This window comes from Pongo abelii, chromosome 6 (assembly GCF_028885655.2).
Source record: "Pongo abelii isolate AG06213 chromosome 6, NHGRI_mPonAbe1-v2.0_pri, whole genome shotgun sequence".
NCBI classification, from domain to species: domain Eukaryota; kingdom Metazoa; phylum Chordata; class Mammalia; order Primates; family Hominidae; genus Pongo; species Pongo abelii.
This window is the reverse complement of record NC_071991.2, coordinates 55,456,108-55,477,902: the sequence shown is the minus strand read 5'-3', so window position 1 is coordinate 55,477,902 and position 21,795 is coordinate 55,456,108. Positions and strand designations below refer to the sequence as shown.

The window sequence follows — 21,795 nt, the reverse complement described above, 5'->3', positions numbered from 1 at the left end:
CTCACACTTAAAATACTACAAGTGGTTGCTCTAACTTCTAAGTCTCATCTCCAGATAATAGCTAAAGAAATTATCTACTCTACCACCGACTTCTTATGACATAGACTCAAAAGAGATAGTGCTTATGAAGTAAGTTTCCTAACACATAAATTACTATATGAAAGTAACTGTATTAGTTCAATATTTATAAAGACACTTAAAGTGGCGAATAATATTAAATATTCTTAATTTTAGTTATTCTGTTTTAAAGAAACTAATGGCAATCCTCCAAAGAACTCTGTATATGGTAATGTGGAGGAAGAGTGGGCAAAAGGAGTTATTAAGGAACTGACATTTCAAGGTGACCACATACACTGTTTTTGAAGAAGTGCTATGATAGACAGGAAATATGGAGAATTACAAATCAAGACTTCAGGGCTGTCAGACTAAAGGGTGCTGAAGCACCAGCAAAGCAGTGAATTGCTTTAGTAAATGCCATGTCACCCAGGTTGCCTGAGATGTAGTAAATCATGTAACTAAAAAAAATCTAAGTTTTTCAGCCTCTGCCCTGAAGCAGCAGCACACACTTAATGAAAACACTGACCTACCTTATCAACCATCCTTCCAACCATCTCCAACCGCCCACAAAACACACTCACATTGATAACACTTTGTAACACGTTCAAATGGTTATAAAAGAGCTATAAGCACAGTATAATTTTACTTCTAAGGCAATTTTATAACTGCCTCCATTTGTATAATCTACATTATAACTATTTGGTTCAAAAATTAATTTACCTATATTTACATTATACAAATAAAATCATAGCCTACCACTTCTTTCTAGAGCAATACATTTTTATACATAAACACAGCAATAATTCTAATAATAATCTTATCTTAAAACATAATAATGTAGTTATCAAATACATTTTGGGAAACATTCAATATTTACAAAGTTTTTACCATGTGTTTGGCATAGTAAATGTGCTGAAAAACTCAATTCAAATGTTCAGGGGAGAATTTTGTAAATATAAGGAAGATACATTATAAAAATAATGAAAATTGGATTGTTTTTGCAAAGTCTGATCAGTTGGGAAGAGAAACGAATACAGTATCAGAGTAAAGCACATGGTCATTCTGAGGAGGGTGAGACTGGAAGTGGGGCATAAATCTTGGATGTTTTAATTTTTTCATTCATTGAAGAGGTTCGTTCAATAGTTAAAAGTACAGAGGTATGAAGTATGTGGACTACTTTAACCCTCACAATACTACAAAAGCAGGTTTTTGTTTTGTTTTGAGACAGAGTCTCATTCTGTCGCCCAGGCTGGAGTGCAGTGGTGCAATCCTGGCTCACCGCAACCTCAGCCTTCTGGGTTCAAGTGATCCTCCTGCTTCAGCCTCTGGAGTAGCTGGGACTACAGGCACGCACCACCACACCTGGCTAATTTTTGTATTTTTGCTATAACCTGGGTTTCACCATGTTGCCCAGGCTGACCTCAAATTCCTGAGCTCAAGCGATTGCCCCCCGGGCCTCCCAGAGTGCTGGGGTTACAGGTGCAAGCCAATGCACCTGGTCTGATTCTAGAGATGAGAAAATGGGGGTACAGAGGAACTAAGCAACTTGCTTAAGGTCAGCCCAAGAAACATGACTTATTGTGAATAATGCTGCAATAAACATACGTGTGCATGTGTCTTTATAGCAGCATGATTTATAGTCCTTTGGGTACATACCCAGTAATGGGATGGCTGGGTCAAATGGAATTTCTAGTTCTAGATCCCTGAGGAATCGCCACACTGACTTCCACAAGGGTTGAACTAGTCAAATGTCCAACAATGATAGACTGGATTAAGAAAATGTGGCACATATACACCATGGAATACTATGCAGCCATAAAAAATGATGAGTTCATGTCCTTTGTAGGGACATGGATGAAACTGGAAATCATCATTCTCAGTAAACTATCGCAAGAACAAAAAACCAAACACCGCATATTCTCACTCATAGGTGGGAATTGAACAATGATAACACATGGACACAGGAAGGGGAACATCACACTTCGGGGACTGTTGTGGGGTGGGGGGAGGGGGGAGGGATAGCATTGGGAGATATACCTAATGCTAGATGACGAGTTGGTGGGTGCAGCGCACCAGCATGGCACATGTATACATATGTAACTTACTTGCACGTTGCGCACATGTACCATAGAGTCTAAAGTATAATAATAATAATAATAATAAAGGAAAAAAAAAAAAAAAGAAACATGACTTGAAGACTTAAACTCTTCCCCACAATAACAGAATACAGCCTGGACATAAAAGTGCATCCCATCTCTGCTTTTGTAATTTATGGACAGACGCAGAACTCAAACTGAGCTAATCTGAGTCCTTTCTGCTGGAGGTAGAGAAAGGTACTCCTTTCAGGCCTGTAAGATCGCATGTAGTTGCAAGTACAGAGAGTCTCAAGGCCCCAGCTTAAAGAAGGTCCATACTGCCTGGGGGCAGTGGCTGACACCTGCAATCCCAGACATACACGCACACACACACACACACACTCACTCTTTCTCTCTCTCTCTCTCTCTCCCCCTCCCTCCCTCTTTTTCTCCCCCTCTCTCCCTCTCTAAATTTCAGCTCCAGGGGCCTTGGGTCCTGCATTTGTTCCTTCAATTCTCTAAGTTACCCTAGGATCCTTTTCAATAATTTGAAACAATATATAGTTTTTCCACCTAATGCTATTTTGAGTTATGCTTCTATCCTTTACAACTGAAAGACTTAAGATTCTCTGACCATGGTGCAATACTTTTATATTTTTTGAGACAGGGTCTTGCTCTGTCACCCAGGCTGGAGTACAGTGGCGTGATCTCGGCTCACTGCAACCTCCGCCTCCCAGGTTCAAGCAATTCTCCTGCCTCAGCACCCCCTGATAAGCTGGGATTACAGGCACCTGCCACCATGCCCGGCTGATTTTTGTATTTTTAGTAGAGATGGGGTTTCGCCATGTTGTCCAGGCTGGTCTCGAACTCCTGACCTCAGATGATCCACCCACCTTGGCCTGGCAAAGTGCTGGGATTACAGGCGTGAGCCACGTGCCCAGCCACGGTGCAATATTTCTAAATGAACACTAGAAGTAACGACAGGTAGTAGTAAGGATAACCACAATAAAGCCACACTTTAAAATAACTTCCAAGTAAAAGAAAATATCGGGGGGAGGAGCCAAGATGGCCGAATAGGAACAGCTCCGGTCTACAGCTCCCAGCGCGAGCGACGCAGAAGACGGGTGATTTCTGCATTTCCATCTGAGGTACCGTGTTCATCTCACTAGGGAGTGCCAGACAGTGGGCGCAGGTCAGTGGGTGAGCGCACCGTGCGCCAGCCGAAGCAGGGGCGAGGCATTGCCTCACTCGGGAAGCGCAAGGGGTCAGGGAGTTCCCTTTCCAGGGGTGACAGACGGCACCTGGAAAATCGGGACACTCCCACCCGAATACTGTGCTTTTCCGACGGGCTTAGGAAACGGTGCCCCAGGAGAGTATAGCCCGCACCTGGCTCACAGGGTCCTACGCCCACGGAGTCTCGCTGATTGCTAGCACAGCAGTCTGAGATCAAACAGCAAGTCGGCAGGGAGGCTGGGGGAGGGGCGCCCGCCATTGCCCAGGCTCCCTTAGGTAAACAAAGCAGCCTGGAAGCTTGAACTGGGTGGAGCCCACCACAGCTCAAGGAGGCCTGCCTGCCTCTGTAGGCTCCACCTCTGGGGGCAGGGCACAGACAAACAAAAAGACAGCAGTAACCTCTGCAGACTTAAATGTCCCTGTCTGACAGCTGTGAGGAGAGCAGTGGTTCTCCCAGCACGCAGCTGGAGATCTGAGAACGGGCAGACTGCCTCCTCAAGTGGGTCCCTGACCCCTGACCCCCGAGCAGCCTAACTGGGAGGCACCCCCCAGCAGGGGCAGACTGACACCTCACACAGACCTGCAGCTGAGGGTTCTGTCTGTTAGAAGGAAAACTAACAGAAAGGACATCCACACCAAAAACCCATCTGTACATCACCATCATCAAAGACCAAAAGTAGATAAAACCACAAAGATGGGGAAAAAACAGAGCAGAAAAACTGGAAACTCTAAAAACCAGAGTACCTCTCCTCCTCCAAAGGAACGCAGTTCCTCACCAGCAACGGAACAAAGCTGGACGGAGAATGACTTTGACGAGCTGAGAGAAGAAGGCTTCAGACGATCAAATTACTCCGAGCTACGGGACGATATTCAAACCAAAGGCAAAGAAGTTGAAAACTTTGAAAAAAATTTAGAAGAATGTATAACTAGAATAATCAATACAGAGAAGTGCTTAAAGGAGCTGATGGAGCTGAAAACCAAGGCTCGAGAACTACGTGAAGAATGCAGAAGCCTCAGGAGCCGATGCGATCAAATGGAAGAAAGGGTATCAGCCCTGGAAGATGAAATGAATGAAATGAAGCGAGAAGGGAAGTTTAGAGAAAAAAGAATAAAAAGAAACGAGCAAAGCCTCCAAGAAATGTGGGACTATGTGAAAAGACCAAATCTACGTCTGATTGGTGTACCTGAAAGTGACGGGGAGAATGGAAACAAGTTGGAAAACACTCTGCAGGATATTATCCAGGAGAACTTCCCCAATCTAGCAAGGTGGGCCAACATTCAGATTCAGGAAATACAGAGAATGCCACAAAGATACTCCTCGAGAAGAGCAACTCCAAGACACATAATTGTCAGATTCACCAAAGTTGAAATGAAGGAAAAAATGTTAAGGGCAGCCAGAGAGAAAGGTCGGGTTACCATCAAAGGGAAGCCCATCAGACTAACAGCGGATCTCTCGGCAGAAACCCTACAAGCCAGAAGAGAGTGGGGGCCAATATTCAACATTCTTAAAGAAAAGAATTTTCAACCCAGAATTTCATATCCTGCCAAACTAAGCTTCATAAGTGAAGGAGAAATAAAATACTTTACGGACAAGCAAATGCTGAGAGATTTTGTCACCACCAGGCCTGCCCTAAAAGAGCTCCTGAAGGAAGCGCTAAACATGGAAAGGCACAACCGGTACCAGCCACTGCAAAATCATACCGAAATGTAAAGACCATCGAGACTAGGAAGAGACTGCATCAACTAACGAGCAAAATATCCAGCTAACATCATAATGACAGGATCAAATTCACACATAACAATATTAACTTTAAATGTCAATGGACTAAATGCTCCAATTAAAAGACACAGACTGGCAAATTGGATAAAGACTCAAGACCCATCAGTGTGCTGTATTCAGGAAACCCATCTCACGTGCAGAGACACACATAGGCTCAAAATAAAAGGATGGAGGAAGATCTACCAAGCAAATGGAAAACAAAAAAAGGCAGGGGTTGCAATCCTAGTCTCTGATAAAACAGACTTTAAACCAACAAAGATCAAAAGAGACAAAGAAGGTCATTACATAATGGTAAAGGGATTAATTCAACAAGAAGAGCTAACTATCCTAAATATATATGCACCCAATACAGGAGCACCCAGATTCATAAAGCAAGTCCTGAGTGACCTACAAAGAGACTTAGACTCCCACACATTAATAATGGGAGACTTTAACACCCCACTGTCAACATTAGACAGATCAACGAGACAGAAAGTCAACAAGGATACCCAGGAATTGAACTCAGCTCTGCACCAAGCGGACCTAATAGACATCTACAGAACTCTCCACCCCAAATCAACAGAATATACATTTTTTTCAGCACCACACCACACCTATTCCAAAATTGACCATATACTTGGAAGTAAAGCTCTCCTCAATAAATGTAAAAGAACAGAAATTGTAACAAACTGTCTCTCAGATCACAGTGCAATCAAGCTAGAACTCAGGATTAAGAATCTCACTCAAAACCGCTCAACTACGTGGAAACTGAACAACCTGCTCCTGAATGACTACTGGGTACATAATGAAATGAAGGCAGAAATAAAGATGTTCTTTGAAACCAACGAGAACCAAGACACAACATACCAGAATCTCTGGGATGCATTCAAAGCAGTGTGTAGAGGGAAATTTATAGCACTAAATGCCCACAAGAGAAAGCAGGAAAGATCCAAAATTGACACCCTAACATCACAATTAAAAGAACAAGAAAAGCAAGAGCAAACACATTCAAAAGCTAGCAGAAGGCAAGAAATAACTAAAATCAGAGCAGAACTGAAGGAAATAGAGACACAAAAAACCCTTCAAAAAATAAATGAATCCAGGAGCTGGTTTTTTGAAAGGATCAACAAAATTGATAGACCGCTAGCAAGATTAATAAAGAAAAAAAGAGAGAAGAATCAAATAGATGCAATAAAAAATGATAAAGGGGATATCACCACTGATCCCACAGAAATACAAACTACCATCAGAGAATATTACAAACACCTCTATGCAAATAAACTAGAAAATCTAGAAGAAATGGATAAATTCCTCAACACATACACCCTTCCAAGACTAAACCAGGAAGAAGTTGAATCTCTGAATAGACCAATAACAGGAGCTGAAATTGTGGCAATAATCAATAGCTTACCAACCAAAAAAAGTCCAGGACCAGATGGGTTCACAGCCGAATTCTACCAGAGGTACAAGGAGGAGCTGGTACCATTCCTTCTGAAACTATTCCAATCAATAGAAAAAGAGGGAATCCTCCCTAACTCATTTTATGAGGCCAGCATCATCCTGATACCAAAGCCTGGCAGAGACACAACAAAAAAAGAGAATTTTAGACCAATATCCTTGATGAACATTGATGCAAAAATCCTCAATAAAATACTGGCAAACAGAATCCAGCAGCACATCAAAAAGTTTATCCACCATGATCAAGTGGGCTTCATCCCTGGGATGCAAGGCTGGTTCAATATACGCAAATCAATAAATGTAATCCAGCATATAAACAGAACCAAAGACAAAAACCACATGATTATCTCAATAGATGCAGAAAAGGCCTTTGACAAAATTCAACAACCCTTCATGCTAAAAACTCTCAATAAATTAGGAATTGATGGGACGTATCTCAAAATAATAAGAGCTATTTATGACAAACCCACAGCCAATATCATACTGAATGGGCAAAAACTGGAAGCATTCCCTTTGAAAACTGGCACAAGACAGGGATGCCCTCTCTCACCACTTCTATTCAACATAGTGTTGGAAGTTCTGGCCAGGGCAATTAGGCAGGAGAAGGAAATCAAGGGTATTCAATTAGGAAAAGAGGAAGTCAAATTGTCCCTGTTTGCAGATGACATGATAGTATATCTAGAAAACCCCATTGTCTCAGCCCAAAATCTCCTTAAGCTGATAAGCAACTTCAGCAAAGTCTCAGGATACAAAATCAATGTGCAAAAATCACAAGCATTCTTATACATCAATAACAGACAGACAGAGAGCCAAATCATGAGTGAACTCCCATTCACAATTGCTTCAAAGAGAATAAAATACCTAGGAATCCAACTTACAAGGGATGTGAAAGACCTCTTCAAGGAGAACTACAAACCACTGCTCAAGGAAATAAAAGAGGATACAAACAAATGGAAGAACATTCCATGCTCATGGGTAGGAAGAATCAATATCATGAAAATGGCCATCCTTCCCAAGGTAATTTACAGATTCAATGCCATCCCCATCAAGCTACCAATGACTTTCTTCACAGAATTGGAAAAAACTACTTTAAAGTTCATATGGAACCAAAAAAGAGCCCGCATGGCCAAGTCAATCCTAAGCCAAAAGAACAAAGCTGGAGGCATCACACTACCTGACTTCAAACTATACTACAAGGCTACAGTAACCAAAACAGCATGGTACTGGTACCAAAACAGAGATATAGATCAATGGAACAGAACACAGCCCTCAGAAATAATGCCACATATCTACAACTATCTGATCTTTGACAAACCTGAGAAAAACAAGAAATGGGGAAAGGATTCCCTATTTAATAAATGGTGCTGGGAAAACTGGCTAGCCATATGTAGAAAGCTGAAACTGGATCCCTTCCTTACACCTTATACAAAAATCAATTCAAGATGGATTAAAGACTTAAATGTTAGACCTGAAACCATAAAAACCCTAGAAGAAAACCTAGGCATTACCATTCAGGACATAGGCATGCGCAAGGACTTCATGTCTAAAACACCAAAAGCAATGGCAACAAAAGCCAAAATTGACAAATGGGATCTAATTAAACTCAAGAGCTTCTGCACAGCAAAAGAAACTACCATCAGAGTGAACAGGCAACCTACAGAATGGGAGAAAATTTTCGCAACCTACTCATCTGACAAAGGGCTAATATCCAGAATCTACAATGAACTCCAACAAATTTACAAGAAAAAAACAAACAACCCCATCAAAAAGTGGGCGAAGGACATGAACAGACACTTCTCAAAAGAAGACATTTATGCAGCCAAAAGACACATGAAAAAATGCTCACCATCACTGGCCATCAGAGAAATGCAAATCAAAACCACAATGAGATACCATCTCACACCAGTTAGAATGGCAATCATTAAAAAGTCAGGAAACAACAGGTGCTGGAGAGGATGTGGAGAAATAGGAACACTTTTACACTGTTGGTGGGATTGTAAACTAGTTCAACCCTTGTGGAAGTCAGTGTGGCGATTCCTCAGGGATCTAGAACAAGAAATTCCATTCGACCCAGCCATCCCATTACTGGGTATATACCCAAAGGACTATAAATCATGCTGCTATAAAGACACATGCACACGTATGTTTATTGCCGCATTATTCACAATAGCAAAGACTTGGAACCAACCCAAATGTCCAACAATGATAGACTGGATTAAGAAAATGTGGCACATATACACCATGGAATACTATGCAGCCATAAAAAATGATGAGTTCATGTCCTTTGTAGGGACATGGATGAAATTGGAAATCATCATTCTCAGTAAACTATCGCAAGAACAAAAAACCAAACACCGCATATTCTCACTCATAGGTGGGAATTGAACAATGAGAACACATGGACACAGGAAGGGGAACATCACACTTCGGGGACTGTTGTGGGGTGGGGGGAGGGGGGAGGGATAGCATTGGGAGATATACCTAATGCTAGATGACGAGTTGGTGGGTGCAGCGCACTAGCATGGCACATGTATACATATGTAACTTACCTGCACATTGCGCACATGTACCATAAAACCTAAAGTATAATAATAATATAATAATAATAATAATAATAATAATAAAGAAAATATCAAAATGCAGTTAACATGATTATTCCTCGATAGAACTGACTTTTAAAAGAAAAAAAATGTGTATTCAATGATAATGAAAATGGTAAGTATCCAAAGCTATGGGAAGTAAACACAGCCTTAAATACTTTTATTGTTAAAAAATAATAGATAAAAAATAAAAGAACTAAGAAGCTAGGAGAAAGAACAAAATTAACTTTACAAAATGAGAAAGAACAGAATAGAGGTAACAGTAGAAAAAAACTAAAAACCAACAAAAATAGCAAAATTTATTGTTCAACTGAGCACTGGCTCTCTGAAACATATTATACATAATAAATAACCCATTATGTATATATGGCTTCTTCTTTTTTTTTTTCCTCAGCTCATATATAAATAGGTAAATTAAAGAACTATTACACACTAATCACAATTCAAGCAAAAATTAGGATATTCCACATGGTCAGAACTTATGAAATTCAAATGACTAAATATACCTATAATTTTCTGACACACTAAATCTTTTCGTGGCTAAAAAAAAGAGCCCTGAATGAAATAATGACTCTGACAGGTGATATTACTCGAAATATATCTACCAATCTGCACTTATAAATATCAAAAATCTCACAAGTTTTTATTGGTTAAAAAATTTTACATAGTCCTAAAGATTATACCTTGCTAGAAGCTGTTTCTGTTTCTAACGAGCAATTTGGCAATAAAGATCAAATGCCTTGAACAAAAGCATATCTTTGTTGCTGACAATCCCATGTCACTGACAAATTTCTAAGAACTGGCCGGGCACTCACGCCTGTAATCCCAGCGCTTTGGGAGGCTGAGGTGGGCGAATCACTTGAGGCCAAGAGTTTGAGACTCGCCTGGCCAACATGGCAAAACCCAGTCTCTACTAAAAATAAAGAAATTAGCCAGGCATGGTGGTGCACACCTGTAATCACAGCTACTTGGGAGGCTGAGGCACAAGAATCGCTTGAACCTGGGAGGCAGAGGTTGCAGTGAGTCAAGATCACACTACTGCACTCTAGCCTGGGCGACAGAGCGAGACTCCATCCAAAAAAAAAAAAAAACTGTAAAAATTTGCTTACCAGGGTGTTCACGGCAACAGTATTTTATTACAACTGTACCAAACTGCAAACAAACTAAATGCTCAACCATAAGGAACAACCAAATAAATCCTAGACTCTTCATTTTCTCTCATACCTCCACATCTAATCCAGGTGGCTCTATCTTCAAAACATGGGATATCCAGAATCTGGCCACTGCTTAGCACCTCCAGCACTGCCACCCTAGTCCAAGCCACTGTTATCTTTCATCTGGATTTTTGCCTTCTTGCTGACTCTTGCCACCTCACACAATAGCCAGAGTAATCCTTTAAAACCCAAGTCAGATTATGTCAATCTTCTGCACAAAAATACTCCAGTGTCTCCCCATCCCTCTTTAAAACAAAAGCCAGAAACCACAGGTCAGTGGTTATGAGGCTTGAATTGTCACCTTGTCAGTGAGGTCATCCTTAAAACCCGATTTAAAATAGCAACTATAGACAGGGCTCCACCCCAGAATCTCTATCAGCCTTTGCACTCCATTTTTTTCCATTACACTCAATGCCCTAACACACTATGTATTTTACTTGTTTGTTTACTATCTCTCCCAAATAGAATAATAAGGCCCCTAAAAGCAGGGATTTTTATCTTATTTATTCACTGCTGTATCCCCAGAATAGTGTTTGGAAGAGCGGGTCCTCATTAAATATTTGAGTGATTTTTGGAATACTGGGTAATAATTTTAAATCATGTTATAAAAAATTTTAATGTGATGTTAGAAACTGGTGGAAATGGAAAGAGCATGTTATCAAAGAATATGTAACCTATGGATCAAGAAGAAATCATATGGGAAATTAAAATACATTTTTCACTGAATGTTAACAAGAACACTTCAAAATCAGTGGGATTCAGGTAAAGTAATTCTTGGAGGAAAATTTGTAGCTTTAAAACTTTGTATTAGAACATCAGAAAGGTTAAAATCAAAACAATATAAAAATGAATGTTCCAAATTTTGTGTCTAAAACAAATACATATATGAAAGACATTAACACTTTTTTCTGGTTATTTCTAGTGGTAAGATTTCTAGTGGTTATTTCTAGTGGCAAGCGATTTGCGATTTTTTTTTTGAGACGGAGTCTCACTCTGTCAGTCAGGCTGGAGTGCAGTGGCACCATCTCGGCTCACTGCAAGCTCCACCTCCCAGGTTCACGCTATTCTCCTGCCTCAGCCTCCCAAGCAGCTGGGACTACGGCGCCCATCACCACGCCTGGCTACTTTTTTGTATTTTTAGTAGAGATGGGGTTTCACCGTGTTAGCCAGGATGGTCTAGATCTCCTGACCTCGTGATCTGCCCGCCTCGGCCTCCCAAAGTGCTGGGATTACAGGCGTGAGCCACTGCTTTTCTGTATGTTAGTTTTTCTCTAGTGAACAGGTATTATTTTTATAATTTAAAAAAAAAAAAGGTTTTAAAAAACTTCCTTTCCCTTGGTTGAATTCTAACTGCTGGCCTCTTCCTCCACCTGTCTCTTAAAATACTTGCTCCTCTGGAGTCCATCCTTGTCCTTCGTCAGTCTATATTCATCCCTTAGTAATCTTATCCACTTTCTGGAATCATTTATATCGTGCAAATTGATTTCTCAGTTTTTTGTAATATCCTGAATTAGAGACTCATGTTTCCAACCACTTAAAGTATACTTCTATCCAGATGAAAATCCTATAGCCACTCAAATTTAACAGGCCTAAAAGGAACTCATTATCATTTCCTAAAACTTGCTCTTTTCATCTTTAATATTGGTTAAAGACATCACCATGTACCCAGGTTCTCAATTCTATCAGTTCTACCTTAGAAATCTCAATCAAATCTAACTTTTCTTCTCCCTCACCAATGCCATGTTTTCAACATAGGCATCTTCTATCAGTTATATTTTAAAAGAATCCTAACTTATTCTCCTGCTATCACACTCTCCTCCTTGAAAACTGAATCCTGATCAGGGTTGCTGCATACAGCCTGAAGTCTGCACCATTAGAGAAGGTCACCATCCACATAAACTATGAGTGTTAATTGTGCCCAATGACCTAATCATGATACTCCCCCTGCTTTCAAACTTCATTAGATAAACCTACAGCACTATAAAATCCTTCAACTGGCTCCACTTTCTATTTTTCTAGCTTCAGGTTCTCATCATTCCTCTATGCACCCTACAATCCAGACATATTTAACTTTTCAGTATGCCCAATCAAAACCCACACTTTTGTGGATTTTTCTTTAGTCTATAGTGTCCTCTCTCCATAAAACTTCTAAAGCCTTCAAACTACAGTTCAAACATACCCTCCTCTGTGAAGCATTTTTTGACCAGCCTAGACAAAGATACTTCACTAAGCATTTTGTTAACAGTTCTATTACAGAATTTGTTGCACTGTATAATGATCACATATATCCATCTCTCAAATTCAATGGAGAGTTGAGCAGTGCATAAAGAAGCCCCACATCTGAACCCTGAATATCTACAATGCCCAGCCCCTAAAAGGGGCTCAATTCATGTTTATTAATACTATACTTACCATATGCATTAGTACAACTTTTTAAAAGTAAATAAAAACTGAGTTTAAAAAAAAAGTTACATGTTCAGCTGTCAATCTAAGTCTATAATCCATGTGGCAGACAGAACTGATGTGACTATTCTTGATTCCTACACTTCCTGGTGTTTAAACCTTTGTATAATTCCCTCCCCTTGCACGTGAACTGGACCTATGACTTGCTTCTAATCAATGAAATACAGCAAAGGCAATGAGTTGTATGTGATTACATGTACACGATTATGTAAGAACATAGCACCAGTTCACCTTTGATAGACTCTCTTCCTTTGCTGATTTTGAAGAATCAAGCTGCTCTGAACCTAACAGACACAAGGAAATAAATTCAGCCAATAACCCAAGGAAGTCTGAGGGCAGACCTTTCCCCAGTTGAGTCTCTAGATAACAACCCAGCCCTGGCCAACACTTTGACTGCAGTCTTACAGAGGACACAGCTAAGTTGTGCCCAGCCTCTTGACCCATAGAAATTGCGAGGTAATAAATGTGTTGCTTAGAACAGCTAAATTTGTAGTCATTTGTGAATAAGCAGCTTAGAACACGAATAAAATAAAAAAAAAAGAAAATGAATAAAATCAGAACCTAAGGTATTTCTGAACCCTTTGTTCAAAAAAGGCCTATGTTTTGTCCAATTTCTAAACAAATAAATGTCATGTATATGCAAAATTGAAACACAGACTAACATTTCAAATAAACAATAGTTCTTAAGAATATTTACATAAGGTAAAACTTAGGAAGTAATTTGCTACATAAAGCAGTTCCTACACTCTCTTTTAACACATTTGCCAATATACCCAATTGTACATAATACCTAGTACATGTAATCAGTTTAATATTAGGGCAATTCTTCTTACAAACCCAAATAATAATAAATAGTTTAAAAGTTGATATCTAATCAATGATATTTGGTAATCAGAAGAACTTAATTACTGGTTGCCAGGCAAAGCAATCAAATTGGAGGAGAGCAAGAGACTTGTTGGAGATGTGCCTGAGGGAGTAAGACACTGTCTTACAACAACAGGGCTCTTACTCCCTCAGGCACTGCACCAGCCAGCAAAGCATCAAAATACCAGGTTCTTAGGTCCCGCTGCTCTCAGATCAGGTGACGCCCTGTGCAACTCACCAATCCTCCCCACCTTGCAGTCAACAATAGTTCCAAAAAATTCCCAAAGCAGAAACTTCCATGACACAGGCCACACTTACACACAGCAAAACATATAACACAAAGGTATGAAATTACAAGTGAGAAACAATAACCACCAAAATTCTTATTACTTCAGGAGTGGCAGGGTTGTGGTTAGAAGGCTCATTTTTCTTAGAAAGAGGCAAACATTCCTCTTCTGCCACTCCCCATAAAAGCCTTCAATGGCACAAAATAACATTCAGGAATAGGAAGTAGATTAATTACAGTATCCCAAATTCAAACATTTTGGCACTTGATATTGGTAAGAAGTGATAACTGAGACCGATTCCATAATGGTTAATTAATGAAGATAACCTAACACCATAAAACTTCACATCTGCCTTAAAAATTAAGAGAAATCTTCCTAGAAATACAGGTCTTATTCAACATATTCAGTTTTAAGAGATAACCCACACTCCTTCAATATAAGAAAACATGTTTCACAAGTAGCAAGGCACCTGAATTACAATCAGACTACTGAAATACTCATGAGCAAGCCACACCCAAAAAAGCTCAAGAAAATCAGGAGGCCAAAAGCAACCCAGCACCACTGGTTGTCTTAGATTAAGTCATTTTACATTTTCACTTCCGGACTCAAGGATACATTATAGAAGTCCACATGATTTCTCTGGAAATAATCTCCATGTATTGGTACATTTCTATAGCCCAATTCATCTACCCCATCCTTGCTGCATCATTAAAGGCTATTTTACAACTCATTTTATGCTCTTATGAGTAGCTACTTGACAGTGGAAAAAAACATAGACGTAAATTAAAGCCAAACAAACCCTCTCTAAGATATCATCAAGATTTTTAAATATTAGGAAATACCCTTAAGACCTGTTTTAAAACAAAGGTGATGGACAACACTAGCAGTAGTCAAGAAAGCGTCTGTTCACTTTAACACTCCTCAGTCTGAAAAGAATAACAAGGACAAGATTTACTTCACCTAAAAACTCCTATATAAATATAATCACATTCTGATGTCCGGCCACTCAATTCTAGGAAATTTCTACACACTGAAATATCTGGATTAGGCATTTCTCTTCCAGTTCTCTAGAGAGAATAAGAGTGTATATAGCCAAAATAGATGTCCAAAAGACAGCAAAACATAAAACCAACACAGAAAACTTCCTCGTTCAATGTGGCAATTCATTATGAGGGAACTACTAACAATTCCACTTGCTAGACTCTTAAGTGTTAAAAATAAAAGGCGGGGGACTGTTTTTCATTTTCTATAAATTACATGAGAGCTCACAAGAGAATAATTTTGAATCTTACTAGTACCATATTTTCTTATTAGGAGACGTTAATAATATAAACAACAATTAAAACAACAGTTTTACAAGAAACAATATGAACTTTCCATTAATTCTGAAATAATCCTTTTACCAATTTTCAGATGGAGTTATTTGTATATAACCATTTATACAATTTGTAACTGAATAAACACAATGCCATAATAGATACTAAAAAATTAAGTAAATGTGATGTATAGTCAAGTCTAATCTTTTTAATCATAAGATTCTTCATCTAGCTCCCTAAATCTCAAGATGATGAGAAACATGCTTCTATTGTTTTCCTAATAACCCATCCACTAAAATATAGGTAAAAATCTCAGTAAGGCAATGCCACTAAGATGGGTTTTTACATAAGTGTATTCCATCTCCCTGCCTCAACAGAGATTTCAGGATGTGGCACTTTCATCTGATCCTGTCATATAATAAGAACAGGTAATTTCTCTGATCCCTTTCCAGCAATTCTCAACTGAGGTTCCTCATCTGAATCACCAAACACAGGAAATTATTTCAGTGACCTTTCTCAATTGTTCCAAGAATGATACATAACTAAAACCGTCTTAAATGCACTGGTGCTAAAAGTTAAAATTCATTGCACACTATGGCACAATTCTCTCCAGAAAGCCGGGTGAGAAAGGCTGCTCTAAGTTCCTCAGAAAGTGTCACTGTACTACTAGGCCCCAGTCACCCAACCCCAACAGCACTAAAAGAACTATAATGAGTGAACAAATCTAGAATTTAGATAAGAAAAAAGATAAATGCTTTATCTCCAACTTTAAGCAACTAGGTATTTTTACTTACTAGGAATAGCATGGGGCTCAACTGTCTCTTGCTCTGAATAGAATGCATTTACTTAACAAACCCACAGAAATATAATGTTTCTCAAAGGGAATTATCAGCTCTTAGAAAATGAATTTTTAAAAATCAGCATATCAAATAAATATTAACTATTAACTTGACAAGGCTTTTCCTATTCACCCTTCTTCAGCAAACTTAAATATTCATCTTTTGATAACTGCTAAATGCAAATTTTCACTTTAAAAAGATAAAGACTAAAAACCAGTTTGCCCTTCATTCTCGCACTAATCACCAATTCTCAAAAACTGCCTTTTATATTCTTCAGTATGGACTACAGCAACTTCAACTGTTAGGTTAGTTGTGATCAAATCACTTTAAGGACACCAGTAGAGTTCTTTTACCCAAAAGCAAATGATTTAAAATGGCCCAATTTTAAGAGGGATGAATATTTTTAAGAAGCAAAAATTACTTTAAAACAAGGTAGCTAATTAAAAGTCAAGCGTCATTCCATATTGAATGTACAAAGCGTTACTAAAAAGATGGGAAAAACTAAACATGACATTCCTATTTTTAATTTATGCTGGCGTGTATGCTGATAGTACAGAACATCAGAACAGATAAATTACTACGTATTCCACTTTACTAAGTCTCCACTCAAAGTTCCTACGTTTACAAATATATAAGTAAAAGAGGCACAAAAATGTAGGGAATGGTGTTTTCGCTGCTCATCTGTGCTCAGTACCGAATTCTTCTAATATGAGATACATAATGCAATGAAATGGGAATGCTTATCTTCTATACTTCTATTTATTTTCATAAAGCGGGGAGGGGAGGTGGTCTTGATTCATTTACTATTAGTGTTTTGCAATAAAGTAGATCAGCATAAAACATAACTGAAGAAGAATTCATTTTCCCCAGGATAATGCACCCTTCCTCCTGTTTCTATAGTAAAGCACATCATTTTGCTATTAAAAATGTCCATTTTTCACAACTGACTTTTCCTCAACTCTAGTCAACACTGCTCTTCAAAAGAACCTAGCCAATTACTGTACCTTGTAGGCAGAGTTGCAAAATTTTTACTTCCCTAAGAAACTTTTCCATTTTTTAAATGGTTTCCAAATTAAGCAGGACGCACATTAACTGTGATCTTAAGTAGCAGTTTAGTGACGTTTAAAAACAAACTTTTCATTAACGCATTCATCCAATTAAAGTGACATAGTAAGTGGGACTGCTGACACAGATTTAAGGATTACAGCTTTATATTAAAAGTCGGTCCAAAGATGAACTCAGAGTTCATTTGAGACCCTTTGACTTTTGGCTTTTAACAATTGTTCCCCACTCGAGTCCCCAGATAGAACTACATTTAGCAACGGGTCTCCTCCTGACTTCCTGGTACTAAAAGCCACAACCACAAGGGCTGTTTCGTGGGTTTGCTGTAAAACAACATTTGCTCCAGTCAACTCACTGGAAAATAGACTATCTCTACTGTGCAGCCGCTGAGGTGTGGGTGCTCACGATGTTTAAAAACAAAACCACGTGTCTACGCGGTAGCGACACCGCAGTGTTAAGTGCCGGGTTTCTTCCCAGGATGGAGACCGGCGCGGGCGAAGCAGACCCCGGCGCCCTGGCAGAAGGAGAAAAGGATAAGGGTAAAAATAGCCGGCGGCCACGCCCCACGTGCAGCCGCTGGAGGACCCAGCGCGGGCGCGTGCAGAGGGGTCCGTACCTCCAAACACGTGCGGTGAGAGGTGAGCTGGTAAGTAGCCGATCACCAGGCGCGGCCCGCCGTGGCTCCCGCCCACCAGCGGGTGCCGGCCGCCGCCGCCATCCTCAGGGCTGCTGTGCACCGAGTCCTGCGAGCCGTACGGGCCTCTGCTGCTGTTCGGGATGCTGAAGGCGGACTGCGCCGCGGGGGTCCCCGACGCCACGCCCCCCCGAGGAAACAGCTGCACGGTACTGCCGAGGCCGCTGCGGCGCCGCCCGAGGCGCTGGGCTGCTGCGCGCTAGGCACCTGAGCCGGCAACCTCCCCGCGGCGGCGGCGGCCCCCGGCACTGGGCTCCCGGCCCCGGTCCCGGTCCCATTGGCCCCTCCGCTGCTACTGGAAGGTAGATCCGAGCCGAGTACGCGCGCGTGCGCCGTTAGCGGCGGCCAGGCCGCTCTGCTTGGCGCTTATGTCCGCCCTACCCCGGACCGGGCCGCGCGCTGCGCCCCGAGGGCCGAGAAGGCAGGAGCGAACGCGGGAGCTGGAGGGCAGGGCCGAGGCGCCGCGGCCGGCCCAGAGAGGCCCCGTCACGTCCAGGGCCGCCGCCCGGCGCCCCGAGGGGCAGTCGGCGCCCGCGCGCTCTTCTCGGGGCGGTGGCAAGGCTGGCGACCTGACGCGGGCGCGGGAGACGAGGAGACGCGGAGAGGAAGGTGTCCCGGCTGCAGGCACCCCTCGCTGGCTCCAGCAGGAAGGGGCGGCTCAGGGGGCCGTGCGACTGCCGCTGGTTTTGGTTCTGGTGCGCCACGACGGGCCGCTGCCGCTTTCTGCCGCCGCGCTTGGCGCCCCGGGCCTCGGCACTGCCTCCTCTCGGGCAGCCGCTGCTACCGCCGCCATCCTCCGGCTCCCACGGCGACTGGAGGCTGAGTGGGAGGCGCCCGCCCAGACTCCGCCGGGAGCCACCTTCCCTTCTCCGCAGCCACCCAGCTGTTATTAACGGAGAAAGAGGAAAAACGGGTGGCGCGCGAGGGGAGGACGAAGAATGGGAGGGAGGGGTGGCGCGGCGCTTCCCGGCAACCGTCGCTTCGCTCCCCCTGCGAGATTAATTTCAGAGGGGATTAATTTCTCATTTACAAATAAAAATGTAAGTTTAGAACAGAATGTTTTAAAAAGGTAAAAGCATTCACTGCATATTATATGCCAGCACTATACTTAGGACATATAGGACAGTATATGTGAGCGCTTATCTCACTTCTCTTGTAGAATGGTTATTATTAAACTCATTTGAGAGGTGAAGTGATTGACAGCCGTTGAAGGATTACTTGAGACCATGGAAACTATAACTTGCAGAGTCAGAATTTGAGTTCAATTCTGACATCAAAGCTATGCTTTGCCTACTATGTCAACCTGCATAATAAAACTACACTTGTGAGACGTGGAAAGATGTTTCTGATGTTTAGTGATGCATATTACATTAGTATTGATAATATGATCTCATTAGGTAGTATTGAGTAACTCTAATTTCATGTTTTAAATGCCTAGGGGGAGGACTGGAGAGATAATCACCAACATTTTCTTTTTTTTTTGAGATGGAGTTTCGCTCTTGTCGCCCAGGCCAGAGTGTAGTGGGGTGATCTTGGCTCACTGCAGCCTCTGCCTTCCGATTTCAAGTGATTCTTCTGCCTCAACCTCCTGAGTAGCTGGCATCACAGGCGCCTGCCACCATGCCCAGCTAATTTTTGTATTTTTAGTAGAGATGGGGTTTCACCATGTTGGCAAGGCTGGCCTCGAACTCCTGACCTTGTGTTCTGCCCGCCTTGGCCTCCCAAAGTGCTGGGATTACAGGCGTGAGCCACCGCACGTGGCCAATCACCAAAATATTTAAAATGGTTAGCTCTAAGAGGTGCTTACTTTCTCTTTTCAACTCTTTATTTTTTGACTTTTTCCCCCCAGTGATTTCACATTAGTTTCCCAGAATGTATAGTGTTATTTTCAAAAAACCTCTGAGACATGAACATTCTGTTGGAAATTTTTTTCTGTTGTTATTTTTTCTTTGTCTTTGAACTTTTAAAAATAGCTTGCAGATTGGAAACAATTGGTCAATTAAATCTTCTGCTTGGTTAAAATTGTAACGGGCACAGGTGCTATTATTCCATTCTGTTCCAGTTTTTATAATATATTTTATATATTTTATGAAGGAATAAATTCAAGGATCTAAATGAAGTGAATTATGAAATGTTTCTATAAATCTTTGTATTTTTCTATTAATCACCATATTTTAATTATATACTTTTATATTGACTTACTATTATTTATATTACAGAATTGGTTACCACATATATATTTTTCTATGTAGAGGCATAATGTATAATTTTGAAGTGACTGATTCCTAAGTGAAATGATCTAAATAAATTTGTCAGAGTTTATAATGTCTAAGGCAACCATCACAAAATGGTATTTTGGAAAGATTATTATTATGAAGAGAATATATTTTCCTCCATTATCTCTTTGTTTTGATCTTTTTGAAGGTAATCATAGCCACCTGGTATTGCACATCCATGGGAATAATGAATTTATATTTGGACTAGAAACTAAGACCTGCTGGAATGTCACCAGAATAGAACCTCTTAATGAAGTTCAAAGCTGTGAAGGCATGTTTCTTCCAAAAATGTTGTCATTTGTAAACATTCATAAACATTTAATAATATTATGATTTAATAATATTAAGAATTATTGTAAAATACTGTTGTTGATTTAAAACAAATTAGAACTGACTCACCTCAATGAGTATTTTACATTTTAAAGTAGTTTTCTGAGAAGACTGTGTACTTACAAATTTGAGTATAAATTTTGGAATTTGAGTATTAACATATCCCATTGTAAGGCAATCTTGACTATAAGTTAATCTTCTATTTCAGAATGTGAAGATACAGAAAGATGTTTTTTGGGGTAGCTTCAATATATAAATTTAGAGGATAGATTAGTCAGATATCTATTTGTAATAGCTAATGTATAAATTTAATTATGCATACATATTTAACAATAGGATATGCAATAATAGATGGATTTAGAAACATTACTTTTTTATATATGCTCATAGTCCATGAGTAGTATTAATAAAACTCTTCCTATTTATCTTCTACGTTGGTTTCTTTGTCAAAGAACCGCTTTTGGAATCATCTAACAGCTTTCCAGGATACATAGTGGTCACTTCCATTTAAGATGTTTGCATTTCAGCACTTTTACAATTCAAGTATGGTGCTGTCCCTTGAGACTCTCGTTCAGAGCCACAGGTATCTCTTTTCATAACACTAGCACTGTTGTTTTTTCTACATTTCTTCAAATTCTTAACAACATGACTTATTATATTTTATGAATAAATTTTTAGACTTGTTTGTAACAACATTCAACTCTTGGAATATAAACTAAATCTATTTTCCTTACATTTTTTACTGATTCCCTCAGTAAAAATAGAATTGATGAGGATGTTTGATGGGCAGTTATACTTTTTTGTGTACAATGTAAAGGATTGGAGAAAATGCCTCATAAAATGAGATGCTTTTCAATGAGTCAATCAGCTAGAAGGTGTGACCCTGTCTGAGTGGTGAAAATGATCACCTAAATATGGTATTAATTACATTCCCAATAAGTGATAAGTTAGTGTTTGGCACTTGGGACACAGAGATGAACCAGCTAGACATGGGACCTTACCCTCATAGAGTTTATGCTGTAAGGGGGCTGTTAGCAGTTACAACTGTGATGGATATTACAAATAAGAAAATAAGATTACCGACATTAGGATTAAGAGAGGATAAGTATTTTAAGAATAGAGAATAACATATTCAAATATCCTGAAGCAAGAGAGAACTGAAAGAAGGCTAGAATTCCTGGAAGCAATGGAGAAGAAAAATGATGTGAAATGGTGCTGGGAATATAAGCAAGGATCAGATCATGAAAGGGGTGCACTGGTGAAGGATT

At 40.2% G+C, this 21,795-nt stretch overlaps 1 protein-coding gene and 1 pseudogene across 1 annotated transcript in view; one reads left to right on the top strand and one right to left on the bottom strand.

Moving 5' to 3' along the window:
* The window catches only part of LOC129060718 (E3 ubiquitin-protein ligase ZNRF2-like), a 42,523-nt pseudogene extending 23,944 nt beyond the window's left edge, over positions 1 to 18,579 (bottom strand).
* A 1,769-nt stretch (positions 18,580 to 20,348) lies between these two features.
* LOC100450355 (probable C-mannosyltransferase DPY19L2) overlaps positions 20,349 to 21,795 on the top strand; it is a 65,109-nt gene continuing 63,662 nt past the window's right edge. The window contains 2 exon segments of the mRNA XM_054560769.1: positions 20,349 to 20,393; positions 20,396 to 20,468. Coding sequence (XP_054416744.1) covers positions 20,376 to 20,393; positions 20,396 to 20,468 — 91 coding nt within the window. The 5' untranslated portion in view covers positions 20,349 to 20,375.